This window comes from Dasypus novemcinctus, chromosome 7, assembly GCF_030445035.2.
Source record: "Dasypus novemcinctus isolate mDasNov1 chromosome 7, mDasNov1.1.hap2, whole genome shotgun sequence".
NCBI classification, from domain to species: Eukaryota; Metazoa; Chordata; class Mammalia; order Cingulata; family Dasypodidae; genus Dasypus; species Dasypus novemcinctus.
In genome coordinates, this window is record NC_080679.1 from 10,960,326 (window position 1) to 10,986,720 (window position 26,395).

Genomic DNA, 26,395 nt, shown 5'->3' on the forward strand with positions numbered 1-26,395 from the left:
TCAGCACAAAATGTCGTGATGCCTTGAAGAGAACTATAATATCTGGTTGCCCAGGGCACAGACTGATGAGAATTACCTAGACCCTATGATGCAAACAATGCCTGCTCATGACAGAAAAGCTCCCTGAGAGGCAGCCAGGAGGAAAAGGGGTCACAGCAGCCTAACTCTACCCACAGACTGACTTTACTATGTCTCTACCCACTTACAACTCCATATAACACTATGCAGGCCTGTTATGTTCATCCAGACCCAGTTTAGTGGTTTTGCTAACAACTTGATTTTGAAACGTAAGTTAAAAAGTTTTCATTATTACAATTTCTTCTATTAAAGGTAAGCTTCTTTGGCATAATGGTTGATAGAGAAAATATTGCTATACATATGAAATATACAGGACATGGATACACTCTTTGTATGCTTAAATTCTGCATGACCCCCTGACTCAAGCTACAGTCGCATCTGATTATCATGAGGCATGGAATCAGCACTTTGGTAGGGGATGAACTTTAGCACAAAGCACCAGTGTCTTCAATTACCGGCATATCTAATGTCAGAGAAGAACAGTTTGAAGCATTCTTAACAGTCGAACAGAAGGACTTAAAAAATGAGTAATCACTACTATCCTATCATCTTTTTTTGAACGTTAAGAGGGACAAAATGAACTTGTGATTACGTTTTTTTGACCTGGGTTTAAAGTTTATTCTCCATGTAAGCATAAATCATATTATCAGGAAAAAATAAATGAAGAATAAATCCTTTGTTATGCAGGAAAGACATTCATTTTTTGGGGGGGTACATATTCCTAAGTAAGCATATAATTATAGATTTATAAGTTTTAAAGAATGCTGAAAAAGATTCAAAGATTTAGACAAAACCAAGTGAAACCCTCTCTCGTTTTCCAGTTGAGGGCAGATGCTTTCTATTAAACCATACTATCTGACCCAGAAAAATAAAACTGATTTCAATCTACTGGATAGATGTGGTGGGAATTTTTTACACTGAAATTTTTTGTAATAACAAGACTGTGATAGCATAAATAAGACCCTTTAAAAAACAACTGGTTTATCTTTTATACTTAATCCCCAACAATTTCCACCAAGCCCTCACTTACTCCAGTTCCTTTGTGCTTTTACTCACTGGAATTCTTACCAGGACTGTGTGGCCGCCATCTCTCTCCATCCCTTCTTGATCCAGCCAGTCTCCAACCCCCATCCTCATCTTCTCCATTTTGTTCTTCTCTGAAGATACGCCAATTTTCACTCTCTGACCGTATAAATTCATGCTTTCTCCCCACTGATGTTGGTCCACCTTCCTCAAAATTTGGTCTCCCTGTAAAGAAAATGTAATAATTAAACATGAGCATCTGTCTGTAAAAGATTTTGAAAACTAGACATAGTGCTCAAATCAAGCTTTCCTGCAAATACGTCCCTTTCGATATCCTGGCTATGGAAATATGCATATATTATTAGACACAGGTGTACATTTCTTAAAATTAAATATTCATAGACTGGGCAATTTTTTTAAGTAAAAGTAACCTGTGCATTGTTTAAAAACAAGACCAAAAAATTGCTTGCAATGAAAAATTAATCAATCTTTCTCCTACACAAAGCACTCTCTTACTCCCCAGACATAACCAACATCAACATTTTCTTATATAGTCTTCTAAAAAATCACCATAGGGAAGCGGACTTGGCCCAATGGATAGGGCGTCCACCTACCACATGGGAGGTCCGTGGTTCAAACCCCGGGCCTCCTTGACCCTTGTGCAGCTGGCCCATGCGCAGTGCTGATGCATGCAAGGAGTGCCCTGCCACGCAGGGGTGTCCCCGTGTAGGGGAGCCCCACGCGCAAGGAGTGCACCCCATAAGGAGAGCCGCCAAGCATGAAAGAAAGTGCAGCCTGCCCAGGAATGGTGCTGCACACATGGAGAGCTGACACAAGATGACACAACAAAAAGAAACCCAGATTCCTGGTGCCACTGATAAGGACAGAAGCGGTCACAGAAAAGCACACACAGTGAATGGACACAGAGAGCAGACACCTGGGGCGGGGGGAAGGGGAGAGAAATAAAAAATAAATCTTAAAAAAAAATCACCACAGATATACTTATGCTTGTATATACCAATCCCTCATTCACACACACATAAAAACCAGGCTCAGAATGTGCACACTTTGTTTTGTACTTTACCTATTTTCACTTAGAGTATCTTGCAATCCTTCCATACCAAAACACACTTCTATGTTTTTTATATAGTTACACAGGAAAGCAAGGGGGTGCTGGAGCAGAGAATGATGGGAAAGGGAAACCCACTTGGGTACGTGATTACAGAAGGGCCTCTCCAAGACCAATACTTGGAAGTGGACCCAATCCCAGATGAGTCTTGAATTGACTGCAGCCCTGACTGACACCTTGATTACAGGCTCTGAGAGCCTGAGCAAGAACCACTCGGCTAAGCCATTCCTGGATTCCTGGCCCACAGAAACTGTTTCAGCTACTAAGTTTTGGGGTAATTTGTTACACGGCCATAGATAAATACACTCATTGATCAAAGTTTATCTTCTTAACAATCTTCAGTATTTGAAGTTATTTTTCCCATTTTGAGAAAATTGAGGTTCAAAAAAATAAATGACTCAAGAACTACCTAAAATCACAAGCTTTTAAAGAGCACAGACAGGATTCAAACCTTACTCTTTGATCTTATTCAATATTTACTGCACACTAAGCACCAGGCTTTATGGATTCAATGTCCAGCATATTCCACACCCTCACAGGATTAAAAGACCATCCAAGTCTCTTGCTCAGAATAAGGGGGTACAATCTACTTTACAAAGCATCACATCCATTATATGACTTGATGAAAAATGTAGCTATCACTTAAAAATGGGAAACAAATTTAAAACAAAGAAGTTTCTAACGTGTATACAAATTGATAAATGACAGGAATGGCTTTTCAACCATGTATGTCATCGGTCACTGGCAGACGTGTGTCAGGCACTGTGCCTACTAGGAAATACAGTGGTGATCACAGGGCAGAAGAGCCAAGTGCTGAAGGCATCTTTATCTATTTTACACTAAGACTCTCAAAAAAAGGAATGATATGTGCCAAAGTAAGCAAAACAGCACTAGCATCAAAATGTGTAATTCACCAAAAGCTGGTCATTATAATTTTTTCTAACAAACTGGAAAACAATGAGATATTAAAAATACTTATATTCCCATTATTTAAAATTTAGAATTCTATCTATCTGTAATTAGTTTTCACATAACTATGTTTTTATGTAGTTACAGAATACCTACTATTCTGTAATCTGTTTTTCATTTATGACGGCAAACACTTCTCTGTATGTATTCTTCCTAATAATACAAATGGTGACATACTAGTTATACCTTATTGCTGTAAAATTATATACTCAACTACTGTCCATGGACACTTACATCAATTATTTTACCAGCTATAGATAATAGGGCAAGAATTATCTGTGTATATTATGTGTTTTGCTTTTTTTTTTCTTTCAACTATTTCTTCTGAAAGAAGACTCAGAGGAGTGGAATTACTAGGTCAAATGACAGACTTGATGCATTGACTTATCTTTTCTGCCCCCCAAAATGGATCAAACCTCCATGCATCAACAGTAAAGTGCTTCTCTCATTTTAAAATGTTTACTAACTTTAATAGGTATAAAATGGTATACCAATGTGGTTCAAATATGAATTTTTTTTTTTTACTAACCTTGTAGCTTCTCTTTCTGTCAATCCTAAAAATACCCTTTCATACTAATATGTAGGAACAAGAAAAACAGACTGAAGGACTAGATAGGGTTTTAAAAATAGGGTTTCCTAAGAAAAGGGTGAAAGGAATTCAGGAACTTTTAAATGACTTCACTTGTTACCCCACCCCACCATTACAAAAACTTTTTATTCAAGCATAACATTATTACAAAAACACATATGTCCAAAGTGTACAGGGAAGTGAATGTGGCTCAAGCAACTGGGCTCCCATTTACCAGACAGGAGGTCCAGGGTTTGATTTCCAGGGCCTCCTGGTGAAGGCAAAGTTGGCCCACATGGCAAGTTGGCCCAAGCAGAGAGATGGCCCACGTGAAGTACTGGCCTGCATGGAGTGCTAGCGCACAAGGAGTGCTAGTCCATATGAAGTACGGGCCTGAGAGGAGAGCTGACGCAGCAAGATGACGCAACAAAAAGAGACACCGAGGAGAAACAATAAGAGATGCAGCAGACCAGGGAGCTGAGGTGGCGCAAGAGACTAAGTGCCTCTCTCCCACTCCGGAAGGTCCCAGGATTGGTTCCTGGTGCCGCCTAAAGAGAAGACAAGCAGACACAGAAGAACACACAGCGAATGGACAGAGAGAGCAGACAGTGATTACAAACAATAAGCAGGGAGAGGGGATAAATCTTAAAAAAAAAAAAAAAAGTGTACAATTAACTGAATTTTCACAACACGAATATATCCACATATCTGCCATTTAAAATTTTAAAAAGAACATTAAGACCTCCGAAAAACTTCCTTCATGCCCTCTCCCAATCATTCCTTTCCAAGGTAACCATGATTTTGACTCTTATCTCCAAAGATTAGTTTTGCCTGCTTTTGAACGTTTCTGTATAAGCATATATTCATTTATAGCTTGGCTTCTTTTGCTGAACATTACAGGAGACTCATCCATGTTGCTACATAGAACAGCAGCTTCTTCTTTTGTATTGTTGTATAGGAATCTCACTGAATGAGTGACACAGTATATTTACTCCATTCTACTGCTGATGAACATTTGGGGTCTTTCTATTCTGCTATCAGGAGCAGTGCTGCTATGAATGAATATTCTTGAAAATGAATTTTGGTGAGCAAATGTTTGCATTTTTGTTAAGTACATGCCTAGGAGTGGAAATGCCTATTCTAAATAAGCACAGTCAGAGACATAGGGTAACAAACAAAGAAGAGGCTGAGGCACAAGACCTGCCCTCCAGATTCAGCGTAGCAACATGTAAACTGATGACCTGACAAACTGCATTGCTATATCTCATCTGATCTTCATAACTACCTCATGACTTCGGATAACAAGTCAGTCATTAGCCCCACTGTTCCAGGTGAGGAAAGGGAGTTCTGTAGGGAGGCTGTCCAAGGTCACATAATTGAGTATTAACCAATCAGAAATAGAATCTAGGTGTTCAAACTCCTAATCCAGGGTTTATTTCATTCTCAGAGGTTTGTTTACAAATTACAGCCACTGGAACAGCCAAAAATTCTAGAAAAACTGAAGAAGAGGAAAATCTGGAACCTAAGTCTAAACAGTTCTAAAAGGACACTAGACATGCCACAGTATGTCTCAGAGCCAGAGTCTGTTCACATCTCTAAAAAGGAGGAAGATGGAACTAAATTCGTACTAATCTTCCTGCCAAAATGATTTCAAAATGCATACTCTGAAAAAATGGTTAAGAACCACTCCTTTAATTTAAAAATAGCATCTAATAAAACACACATTTCCAATTACAGTAATACGAATATAACTAAAAATCACATTGTATGCAAAAATTGCCCTAAAATATTAAAATAAATACTTTGTAAACAGATTAAGGTAGGTTTGTGTAAATTTGGGTGGGTAGGTGGAAGTGTCAAGGAAAACATCATATAATCTGAATTTTGTTTTATTGTTTTAATGATGGTAATTTATTTGTGTATTACTGTTTAAAATAAATATTGATTAGTTTAAAATAAATATTGAAATCTTCCATAGGGAAGCCCCTTTCATGTCTAAAAATCCATGCACATGGTCCCTCTCAGACTTCAAAATCAGTCTTCTTCCTATTATTGCTTCTGTAACATCAGCACCATGACAAACTGTTGAGTAACCAAATATTTTAGTTGCCTTGTTTTTAAAATGTTAAAAGATTACTTTATGGCAAGATGATTTGAAACTAAATCTAAATGACTAATTTACAAATTAATGTTTAAACCAAACACCCGTAGTCAATTAATGCACTCAGCCCTGTGGATCCTTGAACTGTAAGCACATTATAAGGACACAGCTAGCATCCCCCTGCCCCCCCCAAGGAAAAATGTCTAAAGCTTTCATCAGAGTCTTAAAATATCTATGACCTCTAAAAGATAAACACAAATTTAAATGTATTTTTTTCATTAAGTATAGCAAACATGGCCATTTATTAGCAAATTACACTACTCATATAATACAGTTTATGTTCTTATATCGAAAGTAACAAAATGTGTAAAAAGTGCTAAAATACATATATATTACATATATAAATATTTTCCCCAACAGCCTTAAATATGTGCTTGTTTCTGCTTTAATGTATTATGTTAATGTATTAAGTGTGAACCTGATTCTTCTAAAAATAAAGTTAAATTAAAATGAAGTATTGGTTTTAGCCTGGTCTAATTGAATGGACTTCCTAAGGAGAGAGAGCAGTAAAAGGGCACCTGTGTGCATATTTGACTCACAGCCAAAAATGGTGTTTATGGAAAACTTCAGATGAAGCAAACAGGCACTCAGCCAACAAAATCTACAGCTGTGCAAGTTGGAACTTACAAGTCCCAATCTCCAAAAGCAAAAGTGGAATTATGGGACAGACTTTGAAGCTTGTTTATGTGCAAATTTTTCTAACAAGTGATTTTGTATTCAGATATATATTCTCTGATCAACACTAAATGTTTTCTAACATAAGATAAAGGGAATCCCAAGCAGGTGTTGGTAATTTCCTTTTTTTTTTTTTTTTTCTTCTTCACAATTACCTGTATACCAAGACTCAGGGTGCTAGGATGGAGAAGTTTTAATTCTATACATGAGATTTCTAACTTTCTCCTCAGCCTCAGCCCTGAAGGGCAACATACCTGGCTCCATTGGTTAACATAAGTCTGGAAAACGAACAGTTCCTGGCTTGAAGGGAAAGTCTAGAAGAGGCTGCAGTTTATCAGAGTCTCTTTGAAAAAGCACCTCATATGGTTTGAATATGCCCCACACCCCTACAAATCCCCAGGCTCACTACTACAAGTCTGTGGTGGTATAAACCAAGAGTGTGCCTGAAATCCCAGGAGGAGGGCTTGAATCTGTAGACCTGGAAGAAACTAGGAGTCTTCTGGGGGAAAAAAAAAAAAAGTGACGAACACTATGTAAGAAGGAACACTGGAGACAAGGGCTAAAGTTTCAAAGTTGGGAGATGAAGATTAGCTATGTACATAGACAGGACAGTGCGCTCCAATTAAAGCAACTAAACTGCTTCAACTGAAAGAAAATCAAATACTTTTACGGATGAAGAATTGGAGGTAATAAAGAATAACATATCTAGTCTCAATACACAATTGCCTAAGCATTATAATTATGAATAAAAATAATCAATGAACAGGTACATTTATGGGACACAGAAGAGATGTTTTAGTCACCTCCAATTCTCTTACAGTGAAATATCTAAAACGGAATCATTAATTCTGTTTAGATGAGAAGGCCCATGTACCTTAGGGTAAAGTTGGCATATCACATCTGTGCCAATGTCAGTGCCATCCCAGCTAACGTGGCAACCTCAACCAAAGATTAACTGAACTGCTGCTCAGGCTATTGTAATGGGAATGCTATGCTCCAGAGTGGGTGTTCCAGAACTGGTCTACAAAATCCGTACAGTTAGAAATTAGTAATCACTATTCTACAGACCATAAAAGCAGACATTCGAACTGCAGAAATCCAGAAATCAAACCACATTTTCACTTGACGTTTTGTTCTTAACTAAGGATCATTTTATTTTTCCAAATCATTTCTGCATAATCTGAAACTGGGTATATAATGGAAAGAGGATCCAAAGGTTAATTTAGTAAAATCCTCCACTACTACCGTGCCTACTATAATGTCATTCAAGATACATAAAAGATACACTCAAGTACTTCTGCTTTCTGGCAGTATTATACTGTACTTGCTCTGGTTTGTTTTTCTTTTTTTGGTCAATCAGCTAGCTAACAATTCATATATATATTATAATCCCTATTAGGATACACAGGAACAATCATCACATCACAAGTCCTGCTTTATGCTTTTACTTTCCCTCATTCTGAAGGTCAAAGTTTACAATGCTGTGCCTGAACTTGTACTGAAATGTTTGGCATTAATGAAACAAAGGAGGAATTAGTATGTTTTGAGGTAATGAGGAGGGGGTCTACAAAGAGGTATTTCACTTATTAAGTAGCATTATATTGCTCTACATTAATAATTTGCCCAGCAGGACTTCCATGATTTTACTTTGAACAATCACAGTCTTTGTTTCTCAGATCCTCTTACATGTGACATTTGATCAAAGTTTTAAAATCAGCTAACAGGGGAGGAAAAAAGAACTGCTGGATAAGGCATTACACAAAGCCAGCCCACATCTTATTTTGAGGCTGCAACAAGCTGGACCACAGACATTCTCCAGCTAAACATTTCTGCCTTGAGTTAAATTTTCTGTAACCATCAAGAAAATTTCCCCTAAACATCACAGGAGTTATCCTTAAGACAATTCTACAGTACTTTCACTCAGGTGTGATTTATAAAGATATATACAAGGTACCAAAAAAATTACATTTACTCCTATTTTTTTGTACAAAGACGTTTTTTAAAAGTCTACCTCAGATAGAATCAAAAAATTGTAGGGAAATGGTAGAGTAGGAAGCTCCAGGAAATCAGTCCCTCCACCAGAACAACTATTAAACAAGCAGGAACTAACTGAATAAACTGTTCGAAATTCCGGAGGCTAGTAAAACACTGTACAGCAGCCAGGGAAGAGGAGGAAGAGGCTGGTAAATTACAGTAAAGACAAGTAAACTGCTCTCTCTACGCTGTGGTTACTCTCATCCATCCCCCACTCACTTGGAAGGCAGCAGTGGGGTTCAGCCCTTGTTGTAGCTTGCTAGTGCCAGAAAAGGACACTAAAATTTACTTCCCTAAGACTGGGGGGAGGGGGTGACCCACAGGCCCATCATCACTGCTTTTCATTAGCTACTTTGGATTGCTTGGGGGGCCAGCTCTGAGGTGGCCATTGTTCCAACTCACCCCTAACAAAAGCAGCAAAAAGACAGTAATGTTCCCTCAAGGCTGCAGTGAACAGTTCACGGGCTACATTTGTTGGGTATGAGCTAGATCAAGAAAATGCAGCAGTAGGGAGCCATGGAAGAAGCTTCTAGTGCCCCTCCCACCCCTCTCTCTCATCCTCTCCCCAGGACAGTTTGGAGTCAGCTACTGCTTGCTCCCTTTGTGAGTCCCTGGCCTTGTTTGAGCAGAGGACTGATTTGGGAAACTTTCCTACTTGCCACCCCCTTCCAAAATCTGCCCTCCAGCAACAACAGCTTGAGACAACACACACAGTATAAGAAGTAGTTGAGGTGGACAGCCCGGGGCAAAAGCATACCTCCACTGAGACCTGCAGTGGAACACCCAGGAAAGGGAGAAAGTTCGTTTCCTGAGAAGCAGAAGGGCATTCACACTTCCTAAAACATAGGAATTCCTAACGCCACTAACAAGTGCAAGCCCATGTCATGACACAGGCTCAGAAAAGACTGAGAGGACTCTGCACTCTGCATTCACCTTGAGCTGACCTTATTGATAGGAGGACTGATCTCTGATCTCCAATACAAAGCCAATTTGCAAAGACAATGAAAGGTGTTTTTTGCTTAACTTTGCTTGGTATTGTTGGCTCCTGACAATTAAGAAAATGTCTATTAGATCATCAGCTGGCTATAAACTCAGAACCAGGTATCTCAAGAACTTAATTCCAGTTAATATTTTAAAATATTAAAGTATACAACATGCAACAAAAGATTACAAGACATACAAAGAAACAGGAAATGAGGGCCCATCCAAAGGAAAAGAATAAAAATCCAGAAACTATCAAAAAGAAGACCATATGGAAGACACAACAGACAAAGAATTTTTAAAAAGATCTTCAGTATGCTCAAGGACATGATGGAAAATACAGAGAAAGAACTAAAGGATATCAAGAAAACAATAAATGAACAATATGATAACCTCAATGGAAAGACAGAAATTTTAAAAAGGAATCACATAGCAGGTTGGAGCTAGAAGAAGAAAAAATAATGAACTCAAGGACAAGACAATTCAAATCAGGCTGAGGAGCAGGGAAAAAAAAAAAGAATCCCAGAAAGAGAAAATAACGTAAAAGATCTGCAGGGCACCATAAAGTGTACCAATATACACATTATGGGAGTCCCATAAGGAGAACAAAAAGGGACAGAAAGAATAATCAAAGAAATAATGACAGAAAACTTCCCAAACTTAGCAAAAGAAGTGAACATGCATATCCACATTGCCGAGAGAATACCAGACAGGGAAAACGTTAAGAAAAATATGCTCCATCACACACTGATCAAACTGCTGATTACAAAGGAGAGAGTTTTGAAAGCTGCAAGACAAAAACAAAATGTGTTATGTATAAGGGATCAAGTGCTGATTTCTCATCAGAAACCATGAAGGCAAGAAGGTAGTGGGTCAAAATACTTAACGCACTGAAAGAAAACAATTGCCAAGCAAGAATTTTATATCCGGCAAGAGTTTCATTCAAAAATGAGGGAAAGTAAGACATTGCCAGATAAACAAAGGCTAAGGGAGGAGTTCGTCACCACTAGACCTACCCTATGAGCAATGTCAAAGGGATTTCCTCAGACTGAAAGGAAAGGAAACTAGACAGCGATTCAAAGCAGCATACAGAAATAAAGACCTCTCATAAAAGTTACCACTTGGGTAATTAAAATGTCAGTATTATTGTATTGTATTATTTGCTATGTAAAATCCAAAGGGAGCCAAAATAAAATGCAAATGCATAAAAAGTAATGATAGAGGAGCAGACAGGGCTGAAGCAACTGAGGATCTGCTTCCCACATGGGAGGTCCCGGGTTTGATCTCCAGTGCCTACTAGAAACAAGAGCAAAAAAAACAAGTGAACGGATCAACCAACCAACTCGGGGTAGCCACAGTGGCTCAGTGGTTGAGCACCAGCTTCCTATGAACGAGGTCCTGGGTTCAATCCCTGGCCCTGGTAGCTCAGGAATAAAAAAAAAGGTAATGAAAGCAAGAGCAGATGTGGTTCAAACAGTTAAGCTCCCACCTCCCACACAGGAGGTCCCGGGTTTGGTTCCCAGTGCCTCCCAAAAAAGCAAAAACAAGTAAACACAAATGAAAACACCAACTCAGGGAAGGCAATGTGGCTCGGTGGTTGAGTGCCAGCTTCCCACATAACAAGGTCCCGGGTTCAATCCCTGACCCCCATGCCAAATAAATAAATCTCTATAGTTTTGGGGATACAGTATACAAGATATACTTTGTAACAAGTACAGTCATATATAGAAAACTTCACCTAACTGCAGCAGAATACATAGTCTTCTCTAGTGCACATGAATCATTTTCCATGATAGACTGTATGTTGGGTCCCAAAACAAGTCTTAATAAGTTCAAAACTACTGAAAGCATATAATGTATCTTCTCCAACCACAAACAGAATGAAACTCGAAATCAACAGAAAGGGAGAAACAGAAAATCCACCAATTTGTGGAAATTAAACAATGCGTTCTTAAACAACCAATGGGTCAAAGAAGAAATCACAAGGGAAACTGGGAAATATCTTGAGACAAATGAAAATGAAAACACAACATAACAAAATCTATAGGAAGCCACAAAGGCAGTGGTGGGAGGAAATTTATAGCCCTAAATTCTTACCCTAAAAAAAGACAAAAGATCTTACCAAAGACCTACCCTCACAACTGGAAGATCCACAAAAAGAAGGGTAAAATAACCCAAAGCTTATGCAAAAATAGCCAGAAATACCAGTTATGTACAGCAGGGGACACAGAGATTAAGAGGTGAAGAATTTTCTTGTATATCTGTTTTTATTATTATTACTGAAACAATGAAAATGCTCTAATAGTGATTGAAGTGATGAATGCACAACTACATGATTAAACCAAACATCATTGATAGTAAACTTTGGATGAATTGTATGCTTCATAAATATGTATAAATAAAATCGATTTGTTTGAAAAAAAAAACAACAAAGCAAGCAGAAGGAAGGGAATAACAAAGATGAAAGTGGACATAAATGAAATAGAAAACAAAAAACAAAAAAAATCACAAAAGAGAGGAGCAACAAAACCAAAAAGGCAGTTCTCTGAAAAGATAAATAAAATTGACAAAACTTTACCTAGACTGATAAAGAAAAAGACAGACAGGATGCAAAAAACTAAAATCAGAAATAAAAAGGGGCCATAACTACCGATCCCACTCAAATAAAAAGAACTATAAGAGGATACTATGAACAACTGTATGCCAACATATTAGATAACCTGGATGAAATGGACAAATTCCTAGAAACAAACTATCCACATTGACTCAAGAGGAAATAGAAGATCTCAACAAACCAATAACTTGTAAAGAGAATCAATCAATAATTAAAACTCCAAAAAAAGAAGAAGAAAATAATCAAAAACCTCCAGAACACACAGGGGAATTTTACCAAACATTCCAAGAAGAATTAACACCAATCCTGCTCAAAAACTTACAAAAAATTGTAGAGGAGGAATACTCCCTAATTAATTCCATGAGGCCAACATTATTCATTCGAAAGCCAGATAAAGAAAACCACAAGAAAAGAAAAAATACAGACTAGTATCTCCTTTTTTTTTCAAAGGTATCAGGGGCTGGGGATTGAACCTCACATGTGGGATGCTGGCACTTAACCAGTGAGCCACCTTGGCTCCCCGAATTGGTTTATTTGTTGGTTTGCGTTTTTGTTTTTAGGAGGCACTGGCAATCAAACCCAGGACCTCCCGTGTGGGAAGCAGGTGCTCAACTGCCTGAGCCACACCCGCTCCCCCCAGTATTTCCAACATAATACCAGCAAATGAAATCCAATAAGCACATTAAAAGGATTATACACCATGAACTAGTGGGGTTTATTCCTGTTATGTGGGGGGTTGGGGGAAAGGATTTTCTTATGGTTTAACTTAAGAAAATCAATTAATGTTTTATACTACATTAACAGAATAAAGTGGGGGGGAAAGCATATGATCATTTCATTTGACACAGAAAAGGCATCTGACAAAACCCAGTACTGCTTCTTGATTAAGAACACTTAGAAAGCTAAGAACAGAAAGAAACTTCCTTAACATGATGAAAGGCATGTATGAAAAATCCAAGCAAAGGTGAAAGACTAAAAGACTGAAAGTTTTCCCTTTAAGACTGGGAACAAGAAAGACAAGGATTGCCCATTATTACCATTGTTATTCAACATTGTACTGGAAGCTCTTGCCAGAGCAATTAGGCAAGAAAAAGAAAAAAAGGCATCTAAATTGGAAAGGAGGAAGTAAAACTTTCCCTATTTGCAAATGACATGATCTTATATACAAAGAATGCCAGAAAATCCACAACCAAATTCCTACAGCTAATAAATGAATTCAGCAAGATGACAGGGTACAAGATCAACACCCAAAAATCAGTAGTGTTCTATACACTAGTAATGAACAATCCAGAGAAGAAATCAAGAAAAAAATTTTATTTACACTAGCAACTAAAATAATTCTAAAAGAAATCAAAGACGACCCCTAAATGGAAGGGCATTCTGTATTCATGGACTGGAAGAGTAAATTTGTTAAGATGTCAATTTTACCCAAAGCAATTTACTGATTCAACACAATACCAATCTACCGTCTTCAAAGAAATGAAAAAGCCAACCATCGAATTTGTATGGAAGGGTAAGGGACTCTAAATAGCCAAGCTTTCTTGTAAAAGAAGAACAAAATTTCCTAATCTTAAAAACTTACTACAAGGCCAGAGTAATCAAAACAGCATGGACTGGCACAAGGACATACACATAGACTAATGGAATCAAACAGAGAACTCAGAAATCAATCCTCACATTTACGGCCAACTGATTTTTGACAAGGAGGCAAGCACCACTCAAATGGGAAAGAATAGTCTCTTCAACAAATGGTGCTGGGAAAACTGGTTCTCTAATTGCAAAAAAATGAAGGTGGATCCCCATCTCACAACATCTATAAAAACCAACTCAAAATGGATCAAAGACCTAAATATAAGAGCCAGAAGTATAAAATTCCTAGAAGAAAATGTAGGGGAACATCTTTAGGGCCATGTGTTAGGCAATGTTTTTTGTTGCACAGGCAACAAAAGAAGAAAGAGATAAATGGTACCTCAATGAAAATGAAAAAAGGACTTTACCATGAAAGTAAAATGACAGCCTACACAATGGGAGAACATATTTGGAAACTACATATCCAATAAAGGTTTAATATCCAGAATACATAAAGGAAGTCCCTTAACTCAACAACAAAAAGACAATCCAATTTAAAAATGAACAAAAGACTTGAATAGACATTTCTCCAAAGAAGATATACAAATGGCCAAAAAGCACATAAAAGATGCTCAATATTGTTAGCCATTAGGGAAATGCAAAGCAAAACCACAAGATACCACTTCATACTCATTAAAATAGCTACCTTTTTTAAATGGAAAATTTCAAGTATTGGAGAGAAGGTTGAGAAATATGAACACCCTTTCATTGCTGGTGGGAATGTAAAATGGTACAGAACTGTTGAAGACCATTTGGCAGTTCCTCAGAATGTTAAGTAGAGAGCTAACATGTGGTCCCAGCAATCCCACTTCTAAGTATATACCCCAAAGAACTGGAAGCAGGGACTCAACACACAACACAATGAACCCTAAAAGTTAAACCATAAAGTATAATATTACAATTATAAAAATATGCCTTCATCAATTTTAACAAATGTACCACACCAATTAATAATAGGGTGGTATGTGGGATCCTTGTATTTTATGCATAATTTTTCTATAAACCCGTAACTTCTCTAACTAAAAAAAAGAAAACAAAGGCTCCCACCTTGAAAAAAAATAAAAATAATTTTTACAAAAAGATTTTAGGTAACTATATCAGTTTGTTCCTAGTTCTGAAATTAATGGTAGCCAATCTGATGAGACGAATATGAAAAGCATACTAGGAAAATTAATTCATTAATTCATCGCCTTAAAGTCCTTATCCAAATAAATCTTCCCCAAAGAAATGAAGAGGGAAAAAAAAAAGATTAGTAGAGGAAATATCTCACACTTCAATATCCTATATAAGGAAAGACTGCTGAAAGGAAGTCTTGCAGGGAATTTTATCCCTTTGAACTTTCAAATAAACTCTTAAGTAAGATTACGCAAACTTACTAAAGACCGGTCCTGATTAGAGGGAAAAAATGCACCCGTCTCCAAGTCAGTTCTGGAGGCTTTCTCCAGAGTTGTTAAAGTTTGCATTGGGTAAAGAAAGGCCTCCTAACAAACCAGCATTCTTTTCCACATGATCAGAGCTAATTGGCCCCCCTGCAGACTAAGTGACCAATCACATCAGCTTCAGTTGAAACCAGCCCCCACTACATTATAAACAGAGGAATGTGAACTATAAACCCAGTCAAGAAGAGAACCTACAAACTAAGACTTGTACTCTAAAACTACCTGACCAAAAAGATATACTCCACAGGTTTCCACGAGTCCTCTGCATACAGGCTGACCCAGCAAAAGAACTGGTGAGTAAAGGAAATATTCATTCTTATTTCATTTAAGGGGAACAGGGAAAGAAATTGGCAAGCAGGGACAGAGCTAGTTATTTCCAATAGATTTGGAAAATAAAAACCCTACTTATATGGACACATATCACAGTCTCTATTGTTTTTCCTTAAATTTTTTACATGGAATAGCCCTACTGAAAACATTACTGGAAATTGTCTTCTGAATGGTTTTATTAAATATATACTAACACTTCACTACAATATGGAAATAAATGGAGGCAAAAGGCCCTAGACAAAAATCAGCGCCTTTAAAAAAGAAAAATTGTGTTTTTTTCTTTTGGAATAAAAGAAACCCAAAAAGAGCATACAGAAACAAAGGACAAAAGAATAAAACACTGTTTTATTTTTTTAATCCATTTTTAAAAAAGGATTCCTAACCTAAATTTAAACTTCTGTTTCAGCAGAAAATTATTACTGAAATTAGTAGATTCTTCTATAAATAAAAATCTAAAATGTAAAAAACTCTCTAAGCTTATATAACAGGTTTGGAACTCACATTGTTTGCCCTAATTATACAGAGTAGAAGAGAGGATTATAAGACTCTTGATATAGTCTTAAAGTGTTTAAATCAAACATGGACAAATAGATGGGCTTACTATACTCACCTAACATTTACAGTTATGGCCAATATCTAAGGTGTTTAATATGATATGAACTATATTACTACTTTACAACATGGCAATAGAAAAGACATACTGCAAATTAAGTGAGCAGAATGAATCCATTATTTTGACAAACAAAGAAACAGCTTTCGTTTTTACAAAGTACTATTTTTTCCACCTAGCAGTTTATAAATGGGCAATATTTTACAGCCCACAAACACAGATACAAGCAAATTTCCCAAGTTTCCACTCTAATTTCTACTAGGGTCAGTTGATGAAAACCATGTAAATACAAACCAAAATAAATGATGCATTTAAAAGCACATTGTATGCCTCTGCAGACATGAAAATTACTTGGAAATATAATAGCATAAAAATGTCTGCCTATCAGACACATTTAAATTTGATGTAAGGAAAATCCTACATAAATCAGGCAACAATAATAAAATTTTTAAAAGTCCATACAGATATAAACTCATATTCAAAAAAAGAAAAAAATCATATTGGAGAGCTGTTATCAGTTGAAGAAATAGGAAAAAGTTTACAAATTTATAGAGCTATAAGGAATTGTGTTATTTAATTCCCTCTTTCTTTTTTTCTCTCTCTTTTTAATATAAAGAAGTCTGGCCAAAGATGTTGGGTGACTTGCCTAAAATGACACTGCCATATAACCAGAGTCAGAGCCTGGTCAGCTACATTTCCTATCCTGCATTCTTTATACTAGATTACACCGACTGAGTCCAAAGAAGGGAGTTAATTCAGTGTAATCTATTAATCTGTTAACATCTTGCTTCCCTCAACTATTCCACTTTCCAACACAATCTAAACAGGATCTACCAAAGTCTTAAAGAATGATATTGCTTCACTGTTTTATTAGCCTTTTTTAACTTGCCTGTTCAAAGGCTTTCCCATGTATTTACTTCCAAGAGAAAAAAAAAATGAAATCGTAAAAAGCCTTGAGTACTACAAAAACTGTAGATTAAAAAAAAGCCTAAATGGAAAAAATTTTATTAGCTACAAAATTTTCTTTCCAGAAAAGATTTTCTCTCCAGACAATGAATTTTGGAACTTTTATTAATAAAGTACATTGAAAAAGAAGAATACACGCAGCTCCCCACACCCCCAAGCTACTGTGAAGCAATAAGCAATTAGTAAACCTCACTAGGACAGCTTAACAGTGGCTTACAGGTCTATAATGGGCATTTTCACATTGGCAGGAAGCAAGAAATGATGATGAATACAGTTGTCCGTACAAGGGACAACTTGTGCAAGGGAGCCAACTGTCCTTTTCATTGTTAAATCCTTCTTCCTCTTCAAGTGTTAAAATGCCCTTTTCTAAAATTATGATGATAGCATTTCATATTTTAAATTATTTTCTCACTTGGCAAAATACAAAATTGGCAGTGCTATATGAAAATGCTCCTCCCCACATTTTCTTTTAAATCTACTGGTCTGTAGATTCTAAAAGACTAGATTATATAATAATTCTGACTGTACTAATCTTGAAAGATTAGTATTCTTGAAAGAAGCCTTCCATAACTGACAATATACTGTGATTTTGGGAAACTCACTGGTCTCAGTTTCATCATATGAAAAAAGGGAATAATAATGGTGTTTACTACTGTGAAAATTAAGAAATATTCTTACTAACAATAAAGCAACTAATACTGAAATCTTAGTATGTGCAGGTATTGTCTATGGATCTCACAGGAGTTAATACACGGTAAGTGTTGGGTATGATTCTAGACACATAAAAAACAGTCTATATATTAGCTAATATTACTGTTACTAAAATAAGAATCATATATAAAGGTAACAATGGTTTAAGATAATCAAGAAAGTTACAGAGACAGCAAGAGCTACTGAAGCTGCTAAAAATCTAGCTGTCAAAGACCATCTGGTGAATGCAACAGCCATCATTTTGGGAAAGATTTTTATTTCACCAAGCTTTGAACAGACAATTTCTTAGTAGTGGGAAAAAAAAAAAAAACTGACTGGCTTCGAAATTAGTCAGATCTGGGTAATAATCCAAATTTTGTTCCCGTTTGCCTTGCACAAGTTTCTTTTATCTCCCTGAACCTTAGTTGATCTCATCTGAAAAATGGGGATAGTAGTGTCCATCTTGCAAAGATACCAAAGAATTAGAGATAATGAGATAGGAAAGCAGCTAACAAAGCATCTATTAAGTTTTTATTATTATTACCCAAAGGGAGATATCACGTTTCCTAAAACAGTTAAAGATCTAGCAAAACGAAGGTCATTAAATATCTATGCCAAGGAAAAAATTACATGGAATACAATTACAAGTATGACAACTTACTAGGATAATGAACTATTAATGCTTTAAAATTTTCTGTAATATTAAACTAAAATGATTATTTTGAAACGTCAAAGATTGGTCACATAATTTAAATAAATTTGACAATCATCCCAGTGTCCCATTAGTAGGCTCAAACCTGAAAATTTGTAAGAGAATGTCTCTAATACCATCTATCAATGCTAAATTAGCCTCAGGACGAAGAGCTGGCCAGTGTCCAATTCCAACAGCACAGGAAGGCAGTCTTCAAAGCCCTTCAACATAGGAGGGTTCCAGCCAACAACCACCCAGCTCCACATGCCTTTAGTCCTCTTCTCAAGCTTCATTCAAAAGGCTACAAAGGGGTACACAGCACTACCAAAGGCATCTACTTCTCAGGGAAGCAGCAAGGAAGATTCCAGTATAAACTGAATTGTGGCAAAGAAGAGAGAAAGCACTCAAGGAAAGTAAGCCCATATTTCCCACTCTGTTCCTTGTAGCCTCTACACAAAATCTTAAGACACTTTTGTTATCTTAAGGATGATCATAAGGAAAGCTCACAATGGATTTCTATTCACACAGAGAGAAAAGCTTAACCACTGATGAAAACTGTTTATAGCTGAAAACTATATTATCTTTTAAAAATTGCCATTTGAGCCCTTAATGATTACTTCAGTTCATTAAACTCGAAGCTTTTCTTCTTGTTTTCTAGGAATGGCTATCTGAAATTCCCTAACTTGCTAAGAACACAATTCTTTCTCCACCCCACAATCAAATCAGAACTTAGAATATTCAACAAGGCAACAATCCATCAGCCGAGGAAGGAAAGACTCCATTTAAAGTGGCCCAAAGTGACAACAGCAAATAAAAGTCTAAATCATAAAACTCTTTGGTATACTCTCAATAGCTAATGATAAAACATATATGAGAACTGCAGGTCTCCACAAAGGTTGGCACACATATACATCTTGTTTTAGTACTAAGTCTGACTGTGTAAGCTTCCAAATGATTTCTATTTATTTACTCAGAAGAACACTTATGAGTTTATAACTTACTCCTTTTTAGTAAGAATTATTCAGTATTTTGTTATTTACAGGTAATATTTGATCAAATCAATAAATGTATGAAGAAAGACAGAGGGGTGTCAAGCATGAACCACAATTCCCACCATCAGAAATTTTATGGTACAGTATACTTGGAAAATATTAAAGTGTCAAACAGTATTTTAACAGTCATTTAAGGAAACAATAAAAAAGATATCCTAGGGAGTGGGTGTAGCTCAGTGGTTTAGTGCCTGCTTCACATGTGTGAAGTCACAGGTTTAACCCCTGGGAACTCCTATAATAAATAAATAAATAAATAATAAAGATATCCTAAGGCAGTATATGATTAGCCAACAAATGAGTGACTTAGTCAATAAATGCCCCCTTATGTACAGAGAAAAGAGAGAGCTGTCAGACTGCGAAAACCTTCCCAAGCTACAGTCAGGGCAGCATTCCAAAGAATGCAGAAAGTGAAGGAGGTCTCAGAATTTATGAATATTACCTTTGTAACAGTTAAGGACTTACTAATTTAACTCTTAATTTCAGAGAATTACAGCCTGAGATGGATGGCAGTAATTGCAAAGTTATTGCTCCTCTCCTAACTCAGAAATACAGGAGGATGGTCACCAAGGATGGCCACAGCACACTTCAAATGGATGGCGCTCAAAGAGGCCTTGCCTATCTTCGAGATGCTTGGGGAATCCTAATGGACATGCGCTGGCGATGGATGATGTTGGTCTTTTCTGCTTCTTTCGTTGCCCACTGGCTTGTCTTTGCAGTGCTCTGGTACGTTCTAGCTGAGATGAATGGTGATCTGGAACTAGATCATGATGCCCCACCTGAAAACCATACTATCTGTGTCAAGTACATCACCAGTTTCACAGCTGCATTCTCGTTCTCCCTGGAGACACAACTTACAATTGGTTATGGTACCATGTTTCCCAGTGGTGACTGTCCAAGTGCAATCGCCTTACTTGCCATACAAATGCTCCTAGGCCTCATGCTAGAGGCTTTTATCACAGGTAATTGTCTTTGTTCTTAAAAAAAAAAAAAAAAATTCAAGTGTTTTGGAAAGGGTATAGGCAATTATAAGCAGTTCTATTATAGAATAATTTATTTGCATAATTAGCAGATAATGCCTGAAACAGAAAAGACGCATCTAAGACCAAATAATAAGAGAAATTATAAGGAACCTGGCTCTACAACTAAATTTTACCTATTGGAGCTTCTTAAGAAAAGGAGAATCATTATGACACTAACTTGCAGAAAAACTTATGCCCAAAAATTACTAACAGAAGGTCTAAAAGAAGCTTTTTAGAACAGTAAAACATTTTAAGTGAATAAATACATTCAATGCATATTTTGACAGTCATCTTACCTCACAGAGGAATTTAATTTTTTCCCCCTTTACCAAGCTAGAATTTTCTCTTCTGAGTTCATCTTTTCAACACTTACTCAATACTACTGAGCCCAGAGCCCCACAGCCAGAACTATATATTAGAGGAAAAATTAAGTATACATGCTTTTAACAAAATGTACTAGAAACAGAAAAAGGGATTATGGCATTTTGCTTATACACCCTGGTAACAGTAAGACTCTTACCTAAAATAAGTAGGTCTAGTGTTCTTTTTATATCTGACATACACAATTTAAAAAAAAAAAAGAAAACCTGTTTTTAATATACCATCCAATAATCTCAGGAGGTAAACATTGGGCCACATGAAGGGCAATCTGGGCTCAAGTCCCAGTGTGAAGGGCAATCTGGGTCAAGTCCTGGCTCTATAACCTGTAACAAATCACAAATTCTAGGACAATACTTAAACTGGGTCAGTCCACAGATAAAATTTAGGGGGTCTGTGAAGTGAGATGAGAAAAACTTTATCTTTTTTCACTAACCCTAACTGAAATTTGGAATTTCTTTCAATTATGAATGTAAGCAACAAAACCAGTATATCAGCAATACCTGTAACTTTAATACAAATAGAAGTCAGTTATTTTCTTATCACTTTACAATACTTCAAAATTATAGTATTAAATCTGCTACTAGATATTGTTATTGAATGCATTAATAAAGCACACATAGTGCTATATTACAAACTTTTTTAATGTTCAACAGGATTTCAATATATTTGGTTTCTTCTGTAATCCTATGTTTTATTTGTATGCATTTAAAACATATTCTGAGAAGAGGTCCAGAGACTTCACTAGGCTGCCCACATGACCTGTGGCACAAAACGTGTTAAGAAATCCTGATCTGTAGTGTGAGGTACAAGGAGGATGCACTTGAAAGGTGTGCTGAAATCACCTGACAGCCAAAACTTTCCCCAAAAAAAGGTCTATATGGATTCAAAGTTAAAAAAATTTCTTTAGCCTATCGATCATTCTATTGTCCCCTCCCCCACTCCAAATCATTCTATTCTGAATCTAGTCTGCTTCAGTTTGAAGTCATAGGGTTGTGACCAAGCTGCATTTATTTTCCATTACTTTTTTTTTTTTAAAGTATAGGGAGGAATATAGGAATGACCAATTCCTTAACTTTGTAAGAAACTAGGACAAAGTTTTACATTTCTATGTAACAAAATTAATTTTACTGATATCCTTTGAAATCACAGGTTTTATAGTAAAAACGTATATATACTTTGAAAAATCTTGACAAATCAAACTATCCAAATTAACAATTAAAATTAAATTCCCAACTCACTTGGAAACCTTGGCACCTAAGTTTAACTATTTGATATACCCTTGTCATCCAAATTATTGATATTTATAGTCTTCATTCTAAAAAAAATTCAATGGTTTCTAATTTAGGTGCCTTTGTGGCGAAGATTGCCCGGCCAAAAAATCGAGCCTTCTCAATTCGCTTTACTGACTTAGCAGTGGTAGCTCATGTAGATGGGAAACCTAATCTTATTTTCCAAGTGGCCAACATTCGACCTAGCCCTCTAACCAGTGTTCGGGTCTCAGCTGTACTCTATCAGGAAAGAGAAAATGGCGAACTCTACCAGACCAGTGTGGACTTCCATCTTGATGGCATCAGTTCCGAGGAATGTCCATTCTTTATCTTTCCTCTAACCTACTACCACTCTATTACACCATCAAGTCCTCTGGCTACTCTGCTCCAGCATGAAAATACTCCCCACTTTGAATTAGTTGTGTTCCTTTCAGCAATGCAGGAAGGCACTGGAGAAATATGTCAAAGGAGGACATCCTATCTGCCCTCAGAGATCATGTTACATCACTGCTTTGCATCTGTACTGACCCGAGGTTCCAAAGGTGAATATCAAATCAAGATGGAGAATTTTGACAAGACTATCCCTGAACTTCCAACTCCTCTGGTTTCTAAAAGCCTAAACAGGACTGACATGGATATTCACATCAATGGACAAAACATTGACAATTTTCAGATCTCTGAAACAGGATTGACATAATAAGACTTATCCATGACATCCTTATTTTTTAATGTATTAAATATGCCCGGCCAGTTACACAGCTCCTTTTCCTTCATCATATCTCATGTTTTCTTTTTTTCTTTCCAATTTTGATTACATCTCAAGATTACTTCTCTCTGATGTAATCTCTCTGATTACATCACAGTGATCACACCTATGTCCACAGCTAAGCTAACAATACACTTTCTAGAAATATAACATTCTACTTTACAAAGACTGTGTCTGCAGTTATCTGCTAAAATCAATTACACTGAATCTGATAGACTTTTAAACATTGCTGGTGAATTTACAAGTAATGAAGGTAAAATGGACAGTGAAGTTTAACACAGGTGAACTCTAAGAAAATCAACCATAAATCTCTCATTTACACTTGCAAGTTGAACCAACTAGTTTCAAACCTTGCTCCTCAGTGAAATGATGATCTCCCAATATTTACTGAATATTCTTTTAAAACTATTGCTTTTTTTAAGGCAACAAAGATTACGCCTTTGGTTCTTTATTCTCAAAACTGAGGTAGGTATTAACCCCCAACTTTTAAGAGCTACAAACAAAATTTCGCAGGAAAACAGCAAATTATAGACTATATGTAACCCTAAAAGCATTTGAACATGACACCCAAATACACACATGTTCATATACTTGTGAAGAAAGTGATAAAGCAGTATGCTCCAGCAGGATCAGAACCTGCAGGGTGGCATTTGAAAATTATATCTGCTTTAAATCTACTCTGTATAATATAATAATCAAATAGTGATTTAAAAATTAAAATCAACTATTCATTTGAATGGCATCTGACCTAAAGAAAAGTATTTCCTTCCAATGATTTATTCAATGGTATAAAAAAATAACAAAGGCTCTAAGTAACTCACAAATGCAAATATATTTAAAGTTTTGTAGATATAAAGATTTAGTTAGCTATAATTCGACTAGGAAAAAATTTCCTCCAATAGCAAATAATAATTAGGCAACAAAGTATTTTCAAACCCAAATTCCTGTTTCCAACTTCACACAGTTTATTCTATAAACACAAAATAGTGTTTATTCACCAGTAGGAGGTTGGACTAGATGAAACCTATTACTTCTTTCCAAATCTAATATGCCATGAAAAGTATGCTTTCTCTGCTGTTCCATTTTTTTATTTTACATATACTAAGATGGATCCCGTTTCCTTTACCTTCCAGTTTAAGACAATCCTTTGCATACTTTCACTTGAATAGAAAAATGAAACTGTCCTCAAATATAATACAAGAATTAGAAAATTCAGCCTATCAGGTTTCAACGTTCATGCTGCTCTTCTTTTCTGAAATCTCCCTTATTCAGATTTATGTCAGAAAAGAGAAAGATTAACCTTCCCCTCTGGTGATGTCCCAGGCAGGAATCATCTCTTGAAATAAATACTAGCTGAATAAAGGCAAGCAGTTGTGAAGAGCAGGGCACAGCGGCAAGTCACATTTTTCTACTCTTTGGCCAAAAGGAAAAGAAAATAAAGAACTCTGGAGTGGTCTAAGAACCAATAATAGCAGAGGAATATCAAGAACACAGAAACTTAATTACTGTAAACTTTTGCTGTTTGAAAATCTTAGGCATTCTTAAGCACTAGCCAACAGATTTTTTCAAACCTAAGACTGCTGTAACACATATAGACAACAGGAATTATTTCTACAATAAATTAACAAGTTTCACCTAATCTATGAAAATAAAGTAGTATCTAATATTTACATGGTATGTTTTTTCCTAAGAGCTCTTACATCACTTACATGGATCACAAATTCAACAGTTCAGTGAAGCTGCCCAAGGTGACATAAACAAACTACCAAGATCTGGGATCTAAGTCTCCCTATAAATGTAGCATGTCCTCCATTAAAATCAGATGAGTCTCACACTATTTATCAATACATTTTTCACTTGAAAACCAGATGTGATCCCCCCTTACCCCCACTCCAGAAAAAAAACCCTTTTATATGAATTCAATTTAATAATTTTTTTACAAATAGAGCAACTAAGAAGTATAACCAAGAACATCTGTCTAGAGGGTAGAAAGCTTCTGGGAGAACTGCTCATGAGTCATTCACTTCAAAGACTCATAGTTCCTAGGCTAAGTATTAAACTTTCTGCAAAAACACTCTATCCTCTTGGGAGAATGGAGGAGCAAATGGAAAAGAGGGGGAAACTATTAGGAGGCAGGGATGGCAGCACTGCCTTCTGGGCTATGCAGCCCACTAACCAGGACTCCTGTGAGCACAGTCATGCATTCTCAGATACACGATCAGGGAGGCTGTTTTGGAACTAAATTTAAAAGTGCTTCTGGAAATTAATACAGAGAACATGACAGTCCTAACTAACTGAAGACAGGTAGTTGCTAAAAGTCACAAAGATCTAATTTTTGTTTGTTTAGGTTTTTTGAGGTACCAGGACTAGGGACTGAACCCAGGATCTAATATGTGGGAAGCCAGCATTCAGCCACTGAGCCACATTGGCTCCCCTGAGTTAGTTTCTTCGTTTGGTTTGCTTGCTTTTTTTTTACAGGAGACACGAGAAACCAAACCTGGACCTCCCATTTGGGAAGCAGATACTCAACCGCCTGAGCCACATCTGCTCACAAGGGTCTAGGTTTTATATACATACAAGCCCATTTCACCAACTGTTCTCATTTCAAAGTATACTGCATCAAAATGCACTAATCAATATCACACTGACATGAGCATTTGGTATCATCTGGGTGATTTTTTATTTTTTAATGATTTTTAAATTTCATCCTTTCAGAATCTTACCACAAATGGCCACCTGAATTATCTCTCCCATGCAGCAATCAATTCCCACTGGATTTTGAATTCCAATAATACACACTTTTCAGGTCTTTTTCCACCTCCACATTCCCCCAAGGGTGTTCAAAGAGGTTATACATAATTCTTACCACAATATTTATAATTCCACCCATGTTTAAGAGCAGATAAAAAAAAAAAAAGCAGATATATCATGTGAACCATCTCTAACTTTAAAAAGAACAAATCATTCTGGAAACCTCAGTAGTCAAATTATCTTAATTTGATGTCACAGGATATCACACAATAAATCAATACATTGTGTCCTAACAAACCAGTTTAGAATTGCTGTTCTTAGAGAATGCAAGATACAATTATGAAGTTTGTTTTTTTAATCTACATTATTTTCAACAAAAACGGATTATCTACAAAAAGAAAAAGCTCAGAGTCATTAGCACAGTTAATGTAACTATCTCAAGTGAGCATCTTATCAAATTCATTCAATAAAAGTCACTATGATATATTAGAATATATATATTTGGAATTAGTGCTGGTGTGTTAGAGTAAGAACAAGTTTCTTAATATTCATAAACCACTTCCTTTTAATT

At 36.4% G+C, this 26,395-nt stretch overlaps 2 protein-coding genes across 17 annotated transcripts in view; one reads left to right on the top strand and one right to left on the bottom strand.

Annotated features, from left to right (window-relative positions):
* GIGYF2 (GRB10 interacting GYF protein 2) overlaps positions 1–26,395 on the bottom strand; it is a 145,669-nt gene that overhangs the window by 54,685 nt on the left and 64,589 nt on the right. For all 13 annotated transcript variants that reach the window (XM_058299883.1, XM_071216049.1, XM_071216047.1 and 10 more), the window contains one exon: positions 1,147–1,326. In XM_058299883.1, coding sequence (XP_058155866.1) covers positions 1,147–1,326 — 180 coding nt within the window. The remainder of the gene's footprint in view (positions 1–1,146; positions 1,327–26,395) is intronic.
* Positions 248–24,743, top strand: KCNJ13 (potassium inwardly rectifying channel subfamily J member 13). Of its 4 annotated transcripts, XM_058299889.2 has the most exons (5): positions 15,477–15,593; positions 18,746–19,000; positions 19,630–19,717; positions 20,123–20,598; positions 22,385–24,743. In XM_058299889.2, exons 4-5 carry the CDS (start codon positions 20,139–20,141, stop codon positions 23,002–23,004), a joined length of 1,080 nt encoding a protein of 359 aa, XP_058155872.1. In that variant the 5' UTR covers positions 15,477–15,593; positions 18,746–19,000; positions 19,630–19,717; positions 20,123–20,138; the 3' UTR covers positions 23,005–24,743. The 4 variants fall into 4 exon arrangements, with proteins under 4 accessions (XP_058155874.1, XP_004447101.1, XP_004447102.1 ...); XM_004447045.4 differs by lacking the exon at positions 18,746–19,000 and having other exon boundaries at positions 15,471–15,593; XM_058299891.2 differs by lacking the exons at positions 15,477–15,593; positions 18,746–19,000; positions 19,630–19,717 and adding an exon at positions 248–287.